Raw genomic sequence first — 19000 nt, 5'->3', positions numbered from 1 at the left:
CATTATTTTAAAAAAAATACAAATCTCAATATTGTTCAGAGCAAAAGCAAAACCTATATTGTTTCACAGATAGACCAATGGTTTATAGAGTTTAATTGTGAGCAACAACTATGTGTGGATCCACATGAATGTTATTATCCACCTATTAATCTTTGCCCACTTTTTTTGTACAAATCATTACCTACTTCCTGCTACTGATGTATTGAGTTGTTAAACTATAGCCTTCACATGAATTATGAAATAGCTGGATTCATTCCGTCTGCATGAAATCATATTTGTTACCTCATTACTATAAGCTGAATGAAAAAATGTGTTTGTGCTTTACAATGTGATGCAATTTTATGACTAATCATATAAACAAGACACTAGGCACAGTGGCTGGATCTTACTGATGTAGGTCACTGGGATAAGCTGTCTTTTGTTTACAAGATAGAGAATGGTAGTGTCATGGTTCCCTCCCTACCTCTTTCTTTAAAAAAAGATCTACTTGGCTGGATTTAGTGGGATGCCACCTGTGTGGCATCTGGTCCTTATTCTACCACTTGTCCAGCTGGATGAAAAGTGTTGCTTAAATCTTTGTTGCCACTATATGTGAAGACCATACAGCTACCAACAGGACTTTGGACTTTCCCTTATTTCCATCTCTGTCAACAATGTAAGGACCTCATCCTGTCACAATACTGTGGCCATTAACTATGAGGGCCTACTAGACGCCCTCAGTGTTCTTGTGTGGTATATTATGAATTTTTTATCTCCAGTTCACTGCTACCACCCCAGACACTGTCTGAACCCAATCTTTATAGTCTTGCTAGAGGCCAAAAGCATATAACACAAAACCAGAAGTTAAGCATAATAAAATACATTTTAAACACATCTAACATGTTCTCATACACTCATCTTCTAATTAACTCACTCTTAAACACAACTCATTATTAAACCTGACTAACGTTTTCAGCCCTAATCCTCACTGATTCACTCCATTCACCATACCACAGTTCTCTAATCCAGCGGTTCTCAAATTGTGCTCCGAGGGGGCACCATGGGTCCCCTGCTCCCCCTGCCTAGGAAGCACACAACCTGCGGAGCTCCATTGCTGTCTGCACAGTCTGTGGGGAATCTGTAATGGCATGCCCTGAGAAACCCCACTGTGTTTTACAGGGCCTCTCCAACACCAATGCTTGTACGGTCTATGGGGCCTCCAATCCTACTAGTGACACATCCTGTGGAGCCCCGCTGCGGCCTGTGGGGCCTCTCAAATGCCAGTGGTGCAGCCTGTGGAACCCCGTTGCAGCCTGTGAGGCTTCTCCAACACCACTAGTAGTGCAACCTGCAGATCCCTGCTGTGGCTGCATGGTCTCCCCACGACTGCCTTGACTGTGCTTTTCCTGCATGGCAAAAACAGGTTGGACTGGGTGGGCTCTGAGGTTGCCCCTATTATTATTATTATTATTATTATTATTATTATTATTATTATTATTATTGCAAAGGCTGGATCGCCCCTGGGGTCTTCCACTGAAAAGTTAAGTTTATGTTGGTTACAATTGTTCTTCATTTTAAATATTATATTATTCTTTCTTCCTTGTTGTGCTCTACAAACAAGATACATGCAGTGTGCATACACATTTGTTCATGTTTTTTCCCCATTAGTTCACACAAACATTTTCTATCCGTCTGCCACTGGCCTGACCCATCTGTCAAATTTTAAAATGCAATGCTGCCCCTGTGTCCAAATGTTTCTTGGAGCTCCACGGGAAACCTTTCCTTCAAAAAGGACTCAGTGGCTTTAAAAGTTTGAGAACTTCTCCTCTAATCCAGCTGTCATTCATCAGCCCTATTCAAATCCCATCAAATCTTCCATTAATAACCTCTCATTCTTAACATTTCTTTCGTTCATCCCCATGCCCTTCTCAGACACTCTTTACCTTGTTACTATAATACTTAATACATAAAATAGTGTTTTCCATCAAAGGTCAATGACATTGCGACACCCTCCATTGGCAGTTTCCTTCATTCTTCATAGCCAATGGATGGATGGACTACTGGATGAACTACTCTCTTTGCTTGTTTTACTTTAGAAGGGATGGGAATGGAGTGCTTTTCTCCTTTGTCCAGTGGGTATCCTTAAGAGGAAAAACCCTCTTAACAGTAAGCAAAGGCACTTATATGTTCCAATCTTTTAATTCCATTTCTATTTCATATTTGGCTTCCTGCCATTAGCTTTCTGTCTTGGTTTCATGACTGGGAGGAAGCCAACTACAATTCTAGAGTTCTGAAGTTTTAGTGGATTCTTGCAAAACAATACCACAGAAATGCTTCTCCGTGACTAATTCTACAACTGAGAATCTTTCATGCTAGAAGGATTAATCTTAATTATGTAAAATATCATGCACTAGATGAGATAAACAATTGCACTGTGCCCATTAGCCTCTTAAATATTTGAATGCTTTCTGATATATTCTCCTACTCATTATTTCCGATGGCTGGGAGATACTCTTTTCTCCAGCAGTCTCTCTCATTTGACTTTCCCCCTGTGTTATGATCTTTCTTTCCCTTAAATCATTTATTCCAATACTGGGTTCAGTCCTGTGATCTATGCTTTTGATGTAAAAGAAGAGTGTCCACATATTAGTATTTTATGTATGCTTGAAAGATCTCCTCAGGTATGCTTATTTATACATCTAAAATAACAATATCAAGATAGCTTAGGAACTGAGAGTGGTCAAAGTTAAGGAATGAGTGGGAGGGAGCCCAATGGGAGGAAAAATTGGCTTGCTGAGAGCCTAATAGTATCTTTGAATTTGTGATTAGGATGGGGAAGAGTATGTGTGCTATGCTAAGTTTTTAAAAGTCTACCCTAGGACAAAATAACATTCTGAAACCATATCCCCTTCTGCCTGCAGAAGAATTCCTGTTAAAAGCTGGAGAACAAGGCAGCATTTGGTGAAAAAACCTGATAGTGTGCAAAATTTGGTTCACAAAAATTGGTGCTCCAGTTTGAGGATCCTGTCTCCACCCCACACATTATCACACACATATAACTTAAGTGGTGGTATGAAATAATGTGAACTATTGGAAATGTAGCACTACACTGTGGAAACTAACCATTCCTTATAAATATGTTGTTTAGATTAGGGATGTGGCATATTTTCATCCCTGCATTAACTGGATTATTAATGAAAATATTGGCCCTGAAGATTTCCTGTCTCTGCTTTTGCATACCTTCCCTTCCTCATATGTTTGCATTTGTAAAATGTGCAATCTAACAAGGAAGTATTTTGAAATGCACCTTTCCACATCTAGGTTGGTTATATTTAGTAATTCTATCCTCTAAATGAGGGGTGTATGGGAGCAAACTTGCTATGACCTGCAAATGTCAAGGAAAATACCATCATTACCTCTTAATGCTTGTTTAAAGTCATATGAATGTTTGAGAAGAATATAGCATACGGTTGAAAATACCTCCCCTAATGACGGAATCCCATTGCAAATAACATTCTGTACATCGTCAAGTAGAATTGTGATGAATAACTATAGTGCCTGAGGAAATATTTTGAAGAACTTTGCTGAATACATGAAAATTGATTGTAGCACAGAGAGATTGTAACAGATGTACAATTGTAGGTTGGGTTTTTTATAAATAATTTTAAATGTTTTTCTACTGCCCACTTGACTGTTATTTAGGATGTACTATTTGCAAATATTAAATGAAATCTCAAACAAGTAAGTTAATTTAAACATTTCTTGGCAACTGTCTGAAGGAGAAATATAATGAGAAGAAATGATACCGTTTCCTGAGAACCTGGTTGCACAGCCCAGCTATCTGTGCAGCTGGGTATGCAGCCAACATATTTTGCTTCAGCTTTTACATAGGGTGCATCTACCCTGCAGAATTTATGTATTTGGCCATCACTTTAGCTGCAAGGGCTCAATACTGTGGAATCCTGGGATTTGTAGTTTGGTGAGACCCCATGATGCTTTGTGAGAGAAAACTAACAATGTCATAAAGTTACAATTTCCAAGGTTCCATAGCATTTAGCCATAGCAATTAAAAGGGTGTGATACTGCATTAATTGTACAGTGTATGCACCTTCAGTGGTAGCAGTCCTTCAGTTTTTACAGGCCTTTGTGGGCCATTTCAGACATGATGCTAATGGAGTCCTTTTTGGGGATGGGATCTTTCTTATCACATCTGCCTGACAGGCATTATACATTTTTTACAACAAATACTTGTTTCATTCTAATGTTAATTGTTCAGTGAAAAGTGAAACTGTGAAGCTGTTACCTTTGTTACAAAATAAATAAGGAAACAGATACTTTGTGAATATAGAAATATAGGGTGCATCTTTACTTAAAAGATTATATGCCAGTTGTTTTACATGCTACATTTGGATTTGGCTGCTGATGAAATGTGTCCAAACATCTAATAGTTAGGTTGGCACAATTGACAACATAACTTTTGTTTAATTTCCTGTTTCTGTTGGAGATTTTTGAGCTGTGGATTACTTCTACAGGATTTTCCAGCTTGTGCTAACCTTGTTTCCTGAATAATGCTGTAAGAATGACACAATAAACTCTATGTCAGACCTTCCTGTATGAGAATGCTATTTTTTCTACATTTATTTTATTGCACACCTGCTATAGCTTTGGACTTGCCTTTTTTAGAAGAAAATTCTCTAACCTATTTTCAAACAGAACCAAATATTTAAAATATATAGGTGATACATTTAAATCAAGGGATGAAATGCAAGTCAGTGTATTTCAGATCTTGATTCTGCTAGCCTTTACATCCTGTCCCATTATTATTGCAGTACTTCAATTACACATTGAGATCAGTTTATTTGTTGTATCTTACTTAAACTGATCTGAATGCATAATTGAAGTAAGATACAACAAATATTATTCAGACAAAATATTTAGTCAATTAATTATGCAAAACATAGATCAGCACTAATATACAGAAAGAAAGAATATGGATTGAAATTCCACTCATTCAAATATTCTGTAAAGAATGGCAACAGAATATATCAAAAGAGATCCACTCCTCTGATTGACTCGGTAATTTAGGGATAATGAGTTCTAAATTAAAATTTCAGATAATTTTTGATGTATGCACTTTTGGAAAATGCTCATTCTTGCTGGATTATTTTGTCCGAAAACAATGAGAATCTAAGCTGCATCAATAGTATAATGTCTAGATCGAGGGAAGCCATAGTCCTGTTCTGTTCTGCTTTGGTCAGAGCTCACCTGGAATAGTCCTGGGTAGCACAATCCAAGAGGGATATTGACAAGCTGGGATGAGTCCAGAAAAGGGCAATCAAAATTACCAAAGTTTTGGAAGCTGGACCCTACAAGGTTTTAAGAACAGGTATGTTTAGATTGGAGAAAAGAAGGCTGATAACTATATTTAAATTCTAGCTATACCCGGCCACACGTTGCTGTGGCCATGTGTGGATTAATGATAATGAATGAAAATAATAAGAGCTGGGTTCTGATAAACATAAGTTTTCCTTCCCTCCTTCTCTACCTCTTTCTTTCCTTCCTTCCTTCCCTCTTTCCTCCCTCCTCCTTCTTTCCTTCCCCCTTTCCCTCCCTCTTTTCCTCCCTCCTCTCCTTCTTTCCTTCCCTCTTTCCCTCCTTCATTTCTTCCCTCTTTCCCTCCCTCTCTCCTTCCCCCTTTCCCTCCTTCATAGAATCATAGAATAGTAGAGTTGGAAGAGACCTCATGGGCCATCCAGTCCAACCCCCTGCCAAGAAGCAGGAAATCGCATTCAAAGCACCCCCGACAGATGGCCATCCAGCCTCTGTTTAAAAGCCTCCAAAGAAGGAGCCTCCACCACAGTCCGGGGGAGAGAGTTCCACTGCCGAACAGCTCTCACAGTGAGGAAGTTCTTCCTGATGTTCAGGTGGAATCTCCTTTCCTGTAGTTTGAAGCCATTGTTCTGCGTCCTAGTCTGCAGGGCAGCAGAAAACAAGCTTGCTACCTCCTCCCTATGACTTCCCCTCACATATTTGTACATGGCTATCATGTCTCCTCTCAGCCTTCTCTTCTGCAGGCTAAACATGCCCAGTTCTTTAAGCCGCTCCTCATAGGGCTTGTTCTCCAGACCTTTGATCATTTTGGTTGCCCTCCTCTGGACGCATTCCAGCTTGTCAACATCTCCCTTCAACATCTCCTTCATTTCTTCCCTTTTTCCCTACCTCCCTCCTTCACTCCTTCTTTCCTTCCTCCTTTTCCTCCTTCATTTCTTCCCTTTTTCCTTCCCTCCCTCCTTCTCTCCTTAGCATAAGCAGCAGCATTAGCAAAGGTTTCTCTTCACACACATTTACAATCCAGGAACATGAAGCATGTCTGTTTGTGATTGTCATAGAATTCTTTAAATTCTGGAACATGACCATACAGCCCAGAAAACACAACAACCCTGTGATTCCGGCCATGAAAGCCTTCGACAACATTCTTTAAATTTTTGCAGTGTTGTCATCCAGTCTTCTATTTTTGAAATGGAAAGCTAGCCCTTCCCATTTCTCCCATCTGCATTATTCGTATTATTCTTGTCCTATGGATCTGGCTTCAATTACGCAGGACTTGCCAAGGCTTCCCAGGTTCCCTGGCATTACGTTTGGTCCTGTTTTTTCCTCTGACATACCTCACACCTCCCTCCCTCCTTCTCTGCAACTTTCCTTCCTCCTTTCCCTCCTTTATTTCTTCCCTCTTTCCCTCCCTCCCTCCTTCTCTCCTTAGCATCATCAGCTGCGGGAGCAAAGTTTCCTCTTCACATGGAGGAACGGAGGGAGGGAGGGGTGGTGGCGGAGGAAGGGCAGCGCTGCCTTTGAAATGGCAAAGGCTTTCTTTCCCTCACCTTCTGATTGGGCTCAGCTGTTCCACAGCCTCACGCCCAGCAGTGTGGGCGGCAGTGGGCCGCAACATCGTAGGTGCACCGGGAGGGGTGGGTGGGTATGGTGTGTCTTCACCCATTGCATCACTTTGTAAAGGGGAGTGGAAGTGGGAGGGCGTAGTGTGAGGGAATAACTGACCTCCCTCTCTCAAGTTGCTCCTTTCACGGCTGCTTGGTGAATTTATTCCCTTGCGCAGGAGGGGGCAGGGCCAGGGGAGTCATTTTTACACATGCACAGTATTGCTTTTTAGCTTTTTTGGAGTATTAAGTCCTTGTCAATATGTTTTTAAAATTTTTATGAGTGATGGTCACTTGTTGGATTGATAGATGTATTGTATCCAAATGTCATGTGTGTTCATCCAGTAGTTTTTGAGTTATGTTCTGCCCACGAACGAACATTACATTTATATATGTATATAGATTTGAAAGGATGTCACATTGAGAGAGAGAGAGAGAGAGAGAGAGAGAGAGAGAGAGAGAGAGAGAGAGAGCGAGCTTGTTTTCGGCTGCTCTGGAGACTAGGATATGGAGCAATGTATTCAAATTGTAGGGGGGGAAATCCAGCTCAACATTAAGAAGAACTTCCTGTCAATAAAAGCTAGTCTGCAGTGGAATATACTGCCTCAGAGTATGGTGGGATCTCCTTCTCTGGTGATTTTTAAGCAGAGGCTGGATGCTTTGTTTCTTCCTGCATGGTAGGGGGTTGAGCTGGATGGTCCTTGTGGTCTCTTTCAACTATATATTCTACAACCAAGAACATTTAAATAACAGTGTCAATGTGAAGAACACCAAGGTAGTCTTATCCTATATCATGCGCCTTATTTTTAATAGTGTTTGTTATGTCATATGCCTATATGGTGCACAAAAATACTTTTTTGTTGACTATCTCAGGTTGGAATTAATCAGCATTTTTATTTATTTTTTTCTAATTCAGTAGGAACCATAACAACGTAACTGAAAATTTGATGCCATCTGAACACAAGGACTTTAAATGTAGTTGAGCATTCATTATTAGAAAGAGCAGATTAACCATTTTTAATAATTCTTTTTGGTCTATTTTCTGAGCTTTGGTGCAACCAAAACATTTCATTTTGCTGATATTTGCTCATTTATTCTTTAAAATTTAGCTTTTTTCTTTTCTATGTTTTTGTTTTTGTTAACAAATCTAAAACTAGTTTCTGGGCGTAATCCAAAAGTTTTATAAATTACTTGGATGATGGAGTAGGCGGAATAAACAGGTCTTCTTTGCTCACATCCATAAAAAGAACAAGGAGGCGATAGGGCTTCTGCGAGGAGAAGATGGGGTGATAATGACAGGGGATAGGGAAAAGGCAGAACTACTTAATGCCTTCTTTGCCTCAGTCTTCTCACAAAAAGAAAGACATCCTCAACCTCAGCAACATGGAATGGACAAAGGATTTGGGGAAATCCAACCCCAAATAGAGGAACAAGTCTTCCGGGAGTACCTGGTCATTCTAAATGAATTCAGGTCCCCTGGGCTGGATCAACTACATCCAAGAGTAGTGAAGGAACTAGCGGAAGTCATTTCGGAACCACTGGCAGTCATCTTTGAGAGTTCTTGGAGGATGGGACAAGTCCCAGGAGATTGAAGGAGGGCAAATGTGGTCCCTTTCTTTGAGAATAGAAAAAGGACAACCCAAACAATTACTATCCGGTCAGCCTCGGGTCGATACTAGGCAAGATTCTGGAAAAGATCATTAAGGAAATGGTCTGCAAACACTTAGAAACGAATGCAGTCATTGGTAATAATCAACATGGATTTATCAAAAACAAGTAATCTCAGACTAATCTGATCTCTTTTTTCGATAGAGTTACAAGCTGGGTAGATGCAGGGGACACCGTGGATGTAGCATATCTCGACTTCATTAAGGCATTCGACAAGGTCCCCCATGACCTTCTGGCAAACAAACTAGTAAAATGTGGGCTAGACAAAACTATGGTTAGGTGGATCTGTAATTGGTTTAGTGAATGAACCCACAGGGTGCTCACCAATGCTTCCTCTTCATCCTGGAAAGAAGTGACGACTAGCATGCCACAGGGTTCCATCCTGGGCCTGGTTCTGTTCAACATCTTTATTAATGACTTAGATCAGGGGTCCCCAAACTTTTTAAGCAGAGGGCCGGTCCACAATCCCTCAGACTGTTAAGGGGCCGAATTATCATTTGAAAAAAAATACAAATTCCTATGCATACTGCACATGTCTTATTTGTAGTGCAACAACAACAACAACGAAAGAATACAATATTTAAAAATGAAAACAATTTTAACCAACATAAACCTATTAGGATTTCAATGGAAAGTGTGGGCCCGCTACTGGCCAATGAGATAGTCAAGTTAATTAGGATTGTTGTTGTTGTTGTGTGCCTTCAAGTCATGTCAGACTTTGGCCGAGCCTAAGTCTAAAATTATTTATTTATTTACTATATTTATATCCCACCCTTCTCACCCCGAAGGGGACTCAGAGCAGCTGTATGTACATACAATATATTATATTATTAGCATAACACAATATTAGCATTATATATTACTATATTGAACTATACCACTATACTATTATATAATATGTAATATATAACATATAATTAATATAATTATATGGTATTACTATTAGTATTATATTGTATAACATAAGCTTATTATCAATATTATATGTATATACAATATATTATATTATTAAAACTGATATAAAAATATTATATTATAAAACTGAGGGCGGGGGCCAGGTAAATGACCTTGGAGGGCCGCATCCGGCCCCTGGGCCTTAGTTTGGGGACCCCTGACTTAGATGAAGGGTTAGAAGGCATTATCATCAAGTTTGCAGACAACACCAAATTGGGAGGCATAGCCAATACTCCAGAAGACAGCAAAATTCAAAAAGATCTTAACAGATTAGAGAGATCGGCCAAAACTAACAAAATGAAGTTCAACAGGGACAAATGCAAGATACTCCACTTAGGCAGAAAAAATGAAATGCAAAGATATAGAATGGGGGACACCTGGTTCGATAGCAGTATGTGTGAAAAAGATCTAGAAGTTCCTGTTGTCTGCCTTGGTCAGACCACACCTGGAATATTGTGTCCAGTTCTGGGGACCACAAATGAAGGGAGATGTTGACAGACTAGAATGTGTCCACAAAAGGACGACTAAAAGGATCAAGGGTGTGGAGAACAAGCCCTATGGGGAGCGGCTTAAAGAGTTGGGCATGTTTAGCCTGCAGAAGAGAAGGCTGAGAAGAGACATGATAGTAAAGGTTTCCCCTGACATTAAGTCCAGTCATGTCTGATTCTGGGGTTTGTGCTCATCACCATTTCTAAGCTGAAGAGCCACCGTTGTCTGTAGACACCTCCAAGGTCATGTGGCCAGCATGACTGCATGGAGTGCCGTTACCTTCCCGCCAGAGCGGTACCTATTGATCTACTCACATTTGTATGTTTTCAAACTGCTAGGTTGGCAGAAGCTGGAGCTAACAGCAGGCGCTCACTCCACTCCCGGATTTGAACCTGGGACCTTTCGGTCTGCAAATTCAGCAGCTCAGCGCTTTAACACACTTCGCCACCGGGGCTCCTAGACATGATAGCCATGTATAAATATGTGAGGGGAAGTTATAGGGAGGAGGGAGCAACCTTGTTTTCTGCTGCCCTGGAGACTAGGACATGGAACAAAGGTTTCAAACTACAGGAAAGGAGATTCCACCTGATGGAGTGTGATGGAGGCTCCTTCTTTAGAGGCTTTTAATCAGAGGCTGGGTGGCTGTTTGTCCGGGATGCTTTGAATGTGATTTTCCTGCTTCTTGGCAGGGGGTTGGACTGGATGGCCCATGAGATCTCTTCCAACTGTATGATTCTGTTCTATGAATGCATGTAGAATTTGCATGCATGAACTTGGAGGGCAGGGAAGACAGAAACATGGTTTACAATGGCTATAAAGGACTGGACCAGGACTAACAAAATTAATTTGAACAGTGGTAAATGCTTTCATACAAATAAGAAAAAACAGCAGTCGATCTCAAAAGAATCTAGAGATCTTGGTAAAGCACATGTTTATTGTGGTTCCACAGCATGATATAGCAATCAAAAAGACAATGTAGTTTGAAGCTGCATCATAGAACTACAGTAAAGTAGAGGCATACTCAGTTAACACAGCATCTGACAGAAACTTTTTTTGTACAGTTTTAATACACTCCCATCTCTCTTCCATCCTCTTCCTCTGTCTAACTGATCTAACAGATTTTTTAAAGCAACATCAGCATTGGGAAGAGGATTAACAAGAACTGCAGAAAGACAATTTTTTTTTTCATGTCAAGTTGCAGCAGCATGTCTGCTTTGAGAGTTTGTAAAGTTTTTCAGTTGGAGCCTGCACAGGCTCAGTAAACCCAATTGTTATAACAAAGGTTTTTTGAGATGGCAGACATGAACAAATTAGCTTTGGCTTTACCACAAGCAAACACACAAAAAATTTAGAAAAAATGGAAACCCTTCATGACTAATTTTGGATTTTTTAAATAGAGATATACAAAGCTTTTGTATTGTTTTAAAAAGGAAGAAATGATAGTGAAACATTAAAAATTTTGCTTTATACAATTCTAATTTACTAACAGATAAAATCAAAATTTTAAATTTATCATGTAATAACTAAAATTAGATAAAGGATTTAAAACAAATAATTTCATAATAATAATGGGGAAGGAGACTGGAAAATCATGAAATAATACTTGAAGGAGATACGACTATAGCACTTAACGTTTGGTGACAATATTAGTCCTCTCTTTAATATAGTTGCTATGTAGAATTTTTGGTATTTTAAGTAATTCTTGTCATTGTAATTGATATGAAGAAATAGAAGTATACACTGACAATTGTCTCTTCTCCCTCTCTTCAGCTACCTCCCTCCCTTTTTGCAACATACTTGATATTTGTAACAATTAAACTTGCTAATAATTACTCCATCCTCCCCACTTTTTTATTATTATTTCATTAACTTCTTTTTTCTCTTTTCTGCTTTCTCTTTTCCCCTTCTTGTGTTGTAAAAATTGGAAATTCTCAATAAACACACACACACACACACACACATATATACTGCTCTCCTGTATGCTCTCTTTTTATGCTAAAGAAAATTCATTTTCAAGAGATAGATGTCTAAAATATCATACAAGTGAAGATTCTCTATCTGAAATTCCAAAATCCAAACTACTAAAAAATCTTGGCTGAGATAGTAGTACATTTGTATTCTGTTAATTCAGTGTACACAAACTTTATTACATGCTCAAAATTGTTAAATCATAGAATCATAGAATAGTAGAGTTGGAAGAGACCTCATGGGCCATCCAGTCCAACCCCCTGCCAAGAAGCAGGAAATCGCATTCAAAGCACCCCCGACAGATGGCCATCCAGCCTCTGCTTAAAAGCCTCCAAGGAAGGAGCCTCCACCACAGCCCGGGGTAGAGAGTTCCACTGTCGAACAGCCCTCACAGTGAGGAAGTTCTTCCTGATGTTCAGGTGGAATCTCCTTTCCTGTAGTTTGAAGCCATTGTTCTGTGTCCTAGTCTGCAGGGCAGCAGAAAACAAGCTCCCTCCCTCCTCCCTATGACTTCCTTTCACGTATTTGTACATGGCTATCATGTCTCCTCTCAGCTTTCTCTTCTGCAGGCTAAACATGCCAAGCTCTTTAAGCCGCTCCTCATAGGGCTTGTTCTCCAGACCCTTAATCATTTTAGTCGCCCTCCTCTGGACACTTTCCAGCTTGTCAACATCTCCCTTCAACTGTGGTGCCCAGAATTGGACGCAGTATTCCAGGTGTGGTCTGACCAAGGCAGAATAGAGGGGGAGCATGACTTCCCTGGATCTAGACGCTATACCCCTATTGATGCAGGCCAGAATCCCGTTGGCTTTTTTAGCTGCTGCATCATATTGTTGGCTCATGTTTAACTTGTTGTCCATGAGGACTCCAAGGTCTTTTTCGCACACACTGCTGTCAAGCCAGGCGTCCCCCATTCTGTATCTTTGATTTCCATTTTTTTTGCCGAAATGAAGTATCTTGCATTTGTCCCTGTTGAACTTCATTTTGTTAGTTTCGGCCCATCTCTCTAGTCTGTCAAGATCGTTTTGAATTCTGCTCCTGTCTTCTGGAGTGTTAGCTATCCCTCCCAGTTTGGTGTCGTCTTCAAACTTGATGATCGTGCCTTCTAACCCTTCATCTAAGTCGTTAATAAAGATGTTGAACAGAACCGGGCCAAGGACGGAGCCCTGCGGCACTCCACTTGTCACTTCTTTCCATGATGAAGATGACGCATTGGTGAGCACCCTTTGGGTTCGTTCGCTTAGCCAATTACAGATCCACCTAACCGTAGTTTTGTCTAGCCCACATTTTACTAGTTTATTTGCCAGAAGGTCGTGGGGGACTTTGTCGAAGGCCTTACTGAAATCCAGGTACGCTACATCCACAGCATTCCCTGTATCGACCCAACTCGTAACTCTATTGAAAAAAGAGATCAGATTAGTCTGGCATGACTTGTTTTTGGTAAATCCGTGTTGACTATTAGCAATGACCGCATTTGTTTCTAAGTGTTCACAGACCACTTCCTTGATGATCTTTTCCAGAATCTTGCCTGGTATCGATGTGAGGCTGACCGGACGGTAATTGTTTGGGTCGTTCTTTTTTCCCTTCTTGAAGATAGGGACCACATTCGCCCTCTTCCAATCTGCTGGGACTTCTCCCGTTCTCCAAGAACTCTCGAAGATAATTGCTAGTGGTTCTGAAATAACTTCCACTAATTCCTTCAATACTCTTGGATGTAGCTGATCTGGCCCTGGGGACTTGAATTCGTTTAGAGAGGCCAGGTGTTCCTGGACAGCTTGTTTCCCTATTTGGGGTTGGATTTCCCCCAATCCTTCGTCCATTCCATGTTGCTGAGGTTGAAGATGGCTTTCTTTTTGTGAGAAGACCGAGGCAAAGAAGGCATTGAGCAGTTCTGCCTTTTCCCTGTCCCCATCACCCCATCTTCTCCTTGCAGAGGCCCTATCGCCTCCTTTTTCTTCCTTTTTCTACCAACGTAAGCAAAAAAGCCTTTTTTGTTGTTTTTTATGTCCCTGGCAAGCCTGAGCTCATTTAGCGCTTTAGCCTTGCGAACCTTTTCCCTACAGGTGTTGGCTATACGTTTGAATTCTTCTTTGGTGATTTCTCCCCTTTTCCACTTCTTGTGCATGTCACTTTTGAGCTTTAGCTCAGTTAGAAGTTCTTTGGACATCCATTCTGGCTTCTTTGCACTTGTCTTATTTTTCTTCTTTGTTGGCACTGTTTGCATTTGCGCCTTGAGTATTTCACTTTTGAAAAACTCCCATCCATCCTTAACTCCCTTGTTTTTTAATATTGGCGTCCATGGAATGCCGCTCAGTAATTCCTTCATTTTTTGGAAGTCAGCTCTCTTAAAGTCGAGAATGCGTGTTTGACTTGTCTTATATATTTGATATATAAAATTACATTCAGGTTGTGTATATAAGGTGTCTATGATATATAAATGCATTTTATGTTTAAACTTGTGTTCCATCTCTAAGATATCTCATAATGTAAATCTAAGTATTTAAATTGTTTTGGAAAAAACTAAACACTTTTGATCCAAAACTGCATACTCCTACAAAATAAATTAATTTTCCTTATAGTATGTTAAATGATTTGGCAATTGTACAGGCCTGTGGGATGGAATGTGATAAATGAGGCAATTACGTCATGTAATGAACTCTTACAGTGCAAAGTGGAATTGCAATTTCAGGAATGCATCCCTTCCCAACTCCTGCTCTGTACACCTCATCCAGATTAGACAAAGTTATCTCATTAGAATGCTATTTCTATGATCGGGATGTCTGAGAGACACATTTTACTGGAGAAAATCACCTCTTCTTTTTCTTTGCACTTTGTAAATCCTCTTCAAATAAATCTGGTGATGTTTGCTACTAAATTTGGGGGGGGAGGGTTTGATTAATGTCAATGCAAATATTTGTTGTTGTTATTTGGCATCAAGTTGACCTTAAGCTATGGTAACTCTGAATGACAGACTTCCAAGTCAAGACCTTGGCTTCCTTAGTTGTGTTTATCCACTTATATTGTGATCTTCCTCTTTTCATTTTGTAGTTTGACAACTATAGATATCTTAGCGCACTGCCTTCATTGGTTCATTGCTTTATTTTTGTATAGCTAACCCCCAAACTTTTCAGTTTTGGAAATAAGAACAGTGACATTGACATCTGTCATATATACTCATGTATAAATCAGCTTCATGTATAACTTTAGGATAGGCTTTTCGGGCAAAATTATGGATTTTGATATGACCTATTGATAAATGGATGGTCATGCCACAGAAAGGGGAATGCACCAATGTCAATTCATGAGGTAGCCACCCCTGACTGCTACTGCCATTTTCTTGCCCAAGCATTCAAGGTCAAAAGTAGTGCCACAGTGACGAGAGTAAAGAGAGTCAGATCTTCTTTCAGTTCTCTTGGGATGGACTTGCCTTTCACTGCTCTACTCAGAAAAGGGGATAGTTGCTTTCTTAATAAGAGTTAAAGTTCAGTACTCACATTGACCCGTAGATAAATTGACTCAAATTTGAATTGTGATTTTGAATCTATAATTGATAATTGATTTTGAATCTATAATTGTCACTGATATTACTTAACTGTAGTTTACCAAAGGAAAGAATAACTTTAGTTCACCTTCCCCTATGGCAGGTAAATATGAAAGACCACTGATGGGGTCTTAGAGAAAAGACCTTGATGGCATCTCTTAATTTATTTATCCTTCTATTAGGTAAAGTCAGGAGATGCTCCATAATTTCACAAAAACTCCAGAGCAACCCTGTGGCTTCAGCACAATGTGAACAGCGGGACTGGTTCTGATGCAAACTAATCAGCTGTCCACACAGGCCGTCACTGCCACCATTCTCTTTTCCCTGTTCTTAGCTGTGCAGGGGAAAAGAGATGGATTGGGCCTGTATTTCCACCATAGCTGTTGCTAGACAGTCTCAGAGCTCAGTGAGAATGTATGGGTGTCACAGGCAGCCAGTGCAAACATCAGTGAAGGCACCCATGCAGCCAGGGAGAAGGGGGGAATTTTTACTTGAACTGGAAATAAGATAAAAGAAAGCCTGTGCACTATATAAGCTGAAAATCTTGAAGGAACAAAAGGTTTACTATACAAATTTATTTTAGGAAGGCCACCTATCTCTTCTGTCTCTGATCTACAATGAGTGCCAAATCTGCTATCAGCAAAGAAATCTTCGCTCCACATGATGAAAGGATGTTGGGAGCAGTCCAAGTAAAAAGAAGAACTAAGAAAAAGATTCCTTTTCTGGCAACTGGAGGTCAGGGTGAATATCTAACCTACATCTGCTTGTCAGGTAAGATAAATAATTTTGACATGTAGTTGTACTTTCAGTTTATCTTTGAAATTCGATTAACTGATTGGATGCTGTCCGTTGTTAAAAATAATGTACCATGAATTTTAATGAAACCATGATAGGATGCATCTTTGATCTTCATAGGCTTGAATACTTGAAATAAATGCACCTACCGTTAGAAGGCAATACATATTTGTAAATTTCACAAGTAGCTCTAGTGCAGCGGTTCTCAACCTGGGAGTTGCGACCCCCGGGGGGGGGGTCTAGGAGCAATTTTCCAGGGGTTGTGGCATCGCCTAATTTGGCCCCCGCCTCATTTGTATCCCCAGAATGGCTGTCGGGCAACTTCTGGCAGCCAAAGAGACAGCCAGTACCTGTGCCTGAAAGAGAAGGATGTCCCTTAGTCTGTAACTGGGGCTTTGGGGTGGAGGTGGGGTGGCAGGCCTTTGGCCTCACTCCCCTCAGTCCGGTGGCCCCTGGATGCAAATGGGTGCATGAGGGGTGGCTTGCTTGCTGCCCCTCGTGTGAAGTGGGTGCGGGGGCCGAGTGTGGTGGGGAGGACCGGGTGGGGAGGGTCCATTCCCCCCCATTGGGGCCCTTTGTTGGCCCCACCAAACAGAGACCCCTTCTCCTTCTTATCCCCCCTGCGAGGCGAGTGGGTGGCTTCTCCTTGTGGTGCATTTCCCTTGCCTAGGCAGTGGCGGGAAGAGAGCCTTGCAGCCCTTGGCCTTGCTGGGACCACTACGGGGTGGGTGGGGTGGTTTTCGAGGCAGGCTTCGCCCAGTGGCAGCTATTTGTTCTTCTTTTTGCCATGGCCGTGGGGCGCCTTCCTGCCTGTTTGGTGATGGGCGCCGTGGCCCCAGCAGGTTGAAGGCTGCAAGGCTTCCTTCTCACAAGTGCCCAGGCAAGGGATGGTGTGGCCTGGCAAGTGGCCTATCCTTTGCCTGGTGGGGGGAGGGAAGGCACCCGGCAGCTGTGGCAGAAAGAAGGGGCCTGTGCCGGGCAAGTGAGGCCCGCCTCAAAAAGCACCCCGCTCTGGGCCTAGCAAGGCCGAGGGCTGCAAGGCTCCTTTCCCTCCAGCATCCAGGCAAGGGAAGGTGAGGCCTGGCAAGGGACCTATCCCTTGGCCAGTGGGGGAGTGAGCCTTCTCATCCCTAGCCCTACTGGGACTAGAGTTGTGCTGGCGTGCGGGCAGGTGGGCACCTCCCATGGCAGACCCTTGCCCGGTGCCAACTCTTTCCATCAGCTAGGTTCAGTGCTCTCTGGATGCAGGTGAACTACAACTCCTATTCTTCTTATGCTTTGATTGTGCTTTTAATTTATGGCAGAAGTAGGTTGGATTGATTGGCCCATGGAGGTCTCTTCCTATTTTAGGATTCTGTTATTGTTGTTGTTGTTGTTGTTGAGCAGAGGCAGACTGGCCATCTGTCAGGAGTGCTTTGATTATGCGTTTCCCTTATGGCAGAAGGAGGTTAAACTGGATGGCCCTTGGAGGTCTCTTCCAACTCTAGGATCCTATCATCATCACCATCATTATTATTATTAAGCAGAGGTTGAATGGCCATGTATTGCGGGGGCTTTGGATGTGCTTTTCCTGCATGAAGGCAGAAGGGGGTTGGACTGGATGGCTCTTGGAGGTCTTTTGCAAGTCTAGGATCCTATTACTATTAAATCACAGTGAATTCCTCCCAAACCCCTCCAGTATTTTCTGTTAGTCATGGAGATTATGTGTGCCAAGTTTTGTCCAGATCTGTCATTTGGGCTGTGGGGGGGGGGGGTGTCATCTGCTGTCCATACTCCCCCAAACATACTGTTTTTGTTATTAATCACTATGCTTTAATTATGTTCAATTTGTAACAATGAATCTATATCCTGCCTATCAGATATTTACATTACGATTCGTAACAGCAGCAAATTACAGTTATGAAGTAGCAACAAATTTAATTTTATGGTTGGGGGTCACTACAACATGAGGAATTGTATTAAGGGGTCGCGGCATTAAAAAGGTTGAGAACCGCTGCTCTAGTGTGTTTGAAAAGAGATTATTACCAGGCAAATTCACTTTGCCATTTATATGCTTGGAAGTGAGGGCCCTTCCACACAGCCCTATAACCCAGAATATCATAGCAGAAAATACCACAACATCTACTTTGAACTGGTTTATCTGAGTCCACACTGCCATATATTCCAGTTCAAAGTAGAAAATGTGGGGATTTTATTAAGCTGTGTGGAAGGGGCCGGAGAGGGGTTACAAATAATGTTACTGATACTGCAGTAACAAATTATTTCTGTGGTAAATATTTCATACAGGCTTACAATTGTCACTAAATATCTCATGGAAATATCTGCTTTTTCTAAGAAATTATTAAAAAGACAAGAACATAAGGACTAAGTTGTAAGATTGTTTACAAGTAAACCAGCCCCCCACCTGCCAACCATAACCTCCTGGTATTTTTGAACCCATTTCTCAGTGCTTCACTCTGCATAGAGAAAGTCTGGCCTAGGGAGTGTGGCTGACTAGCCATAGATGAGGAACACCCATGAGCCAGAGACTACTCATACTTGACATAAACAGAAAGGTCAACCTCCCTCTTTCTTTGCCACAGACCAGGGTATAATCTGCCAATAGGGAAAAAATAAAAGTCTGGGAATTTTTCTCTTTGTGGATTCATGTAACTAAGCTGTTATAGGGGGAAGT

General features: G+C 41.3%; 1 protein-coding gene across 6 annotated transcripts in view; it reads left to right on the top strand.

Moving 5' to 3' along the window:
- stxbp6 (syntaxin binding protein 6) overlaps window positions 1–19000 on the top strand; it is a 119912-nt gene that overhangs the window by 18718 nt on the left and 82194 nt on the right. For 3 of the 6 annotated variants that reach the window (XM_062968221.1, XM_062968218.1, XM_062968219.1), the window contains exon 2: window positions 16115–16302. The exons of 1 other annotated variant lie outside the window; for it this stretch is intronic. In XM_062968221.1, the coding sequence (XP_062824291.1) occupies window positions 16149–16302 (154 nt within the window). In that variant the 5' untranslated portion in view covers window positions 16115–16148. Of the gene's footprint in view, window positions 1–16114; window positions 16303–19000 lie in introns of those variants that run through there. 2 more of the 6 variants (XM_062968220.1, XM_062968223.1) reach the window with 2 other exon arrangements.

This window comes from Anolis carolinensis, chromosome 1, assembly GCF_035594765.1.
Source record: "Anolis carolinensis isolate JA03-04 chromosome 1, rAnoCar3.1.pri, whole genome shotgun sequence".
NCBI classification, from domain to species: domain Eukaryota; kingdom Metazoa; phylum Chordata; class Lepidosauria; order Squamata; family Dactyloidae; genus Anolis; species Anolis carolinensis.
The sequence above is the reverse complement of the archived record's forward strand: the minus strand, read 5'-3'. Positions and strand labels throughout refer to the sequence as shown.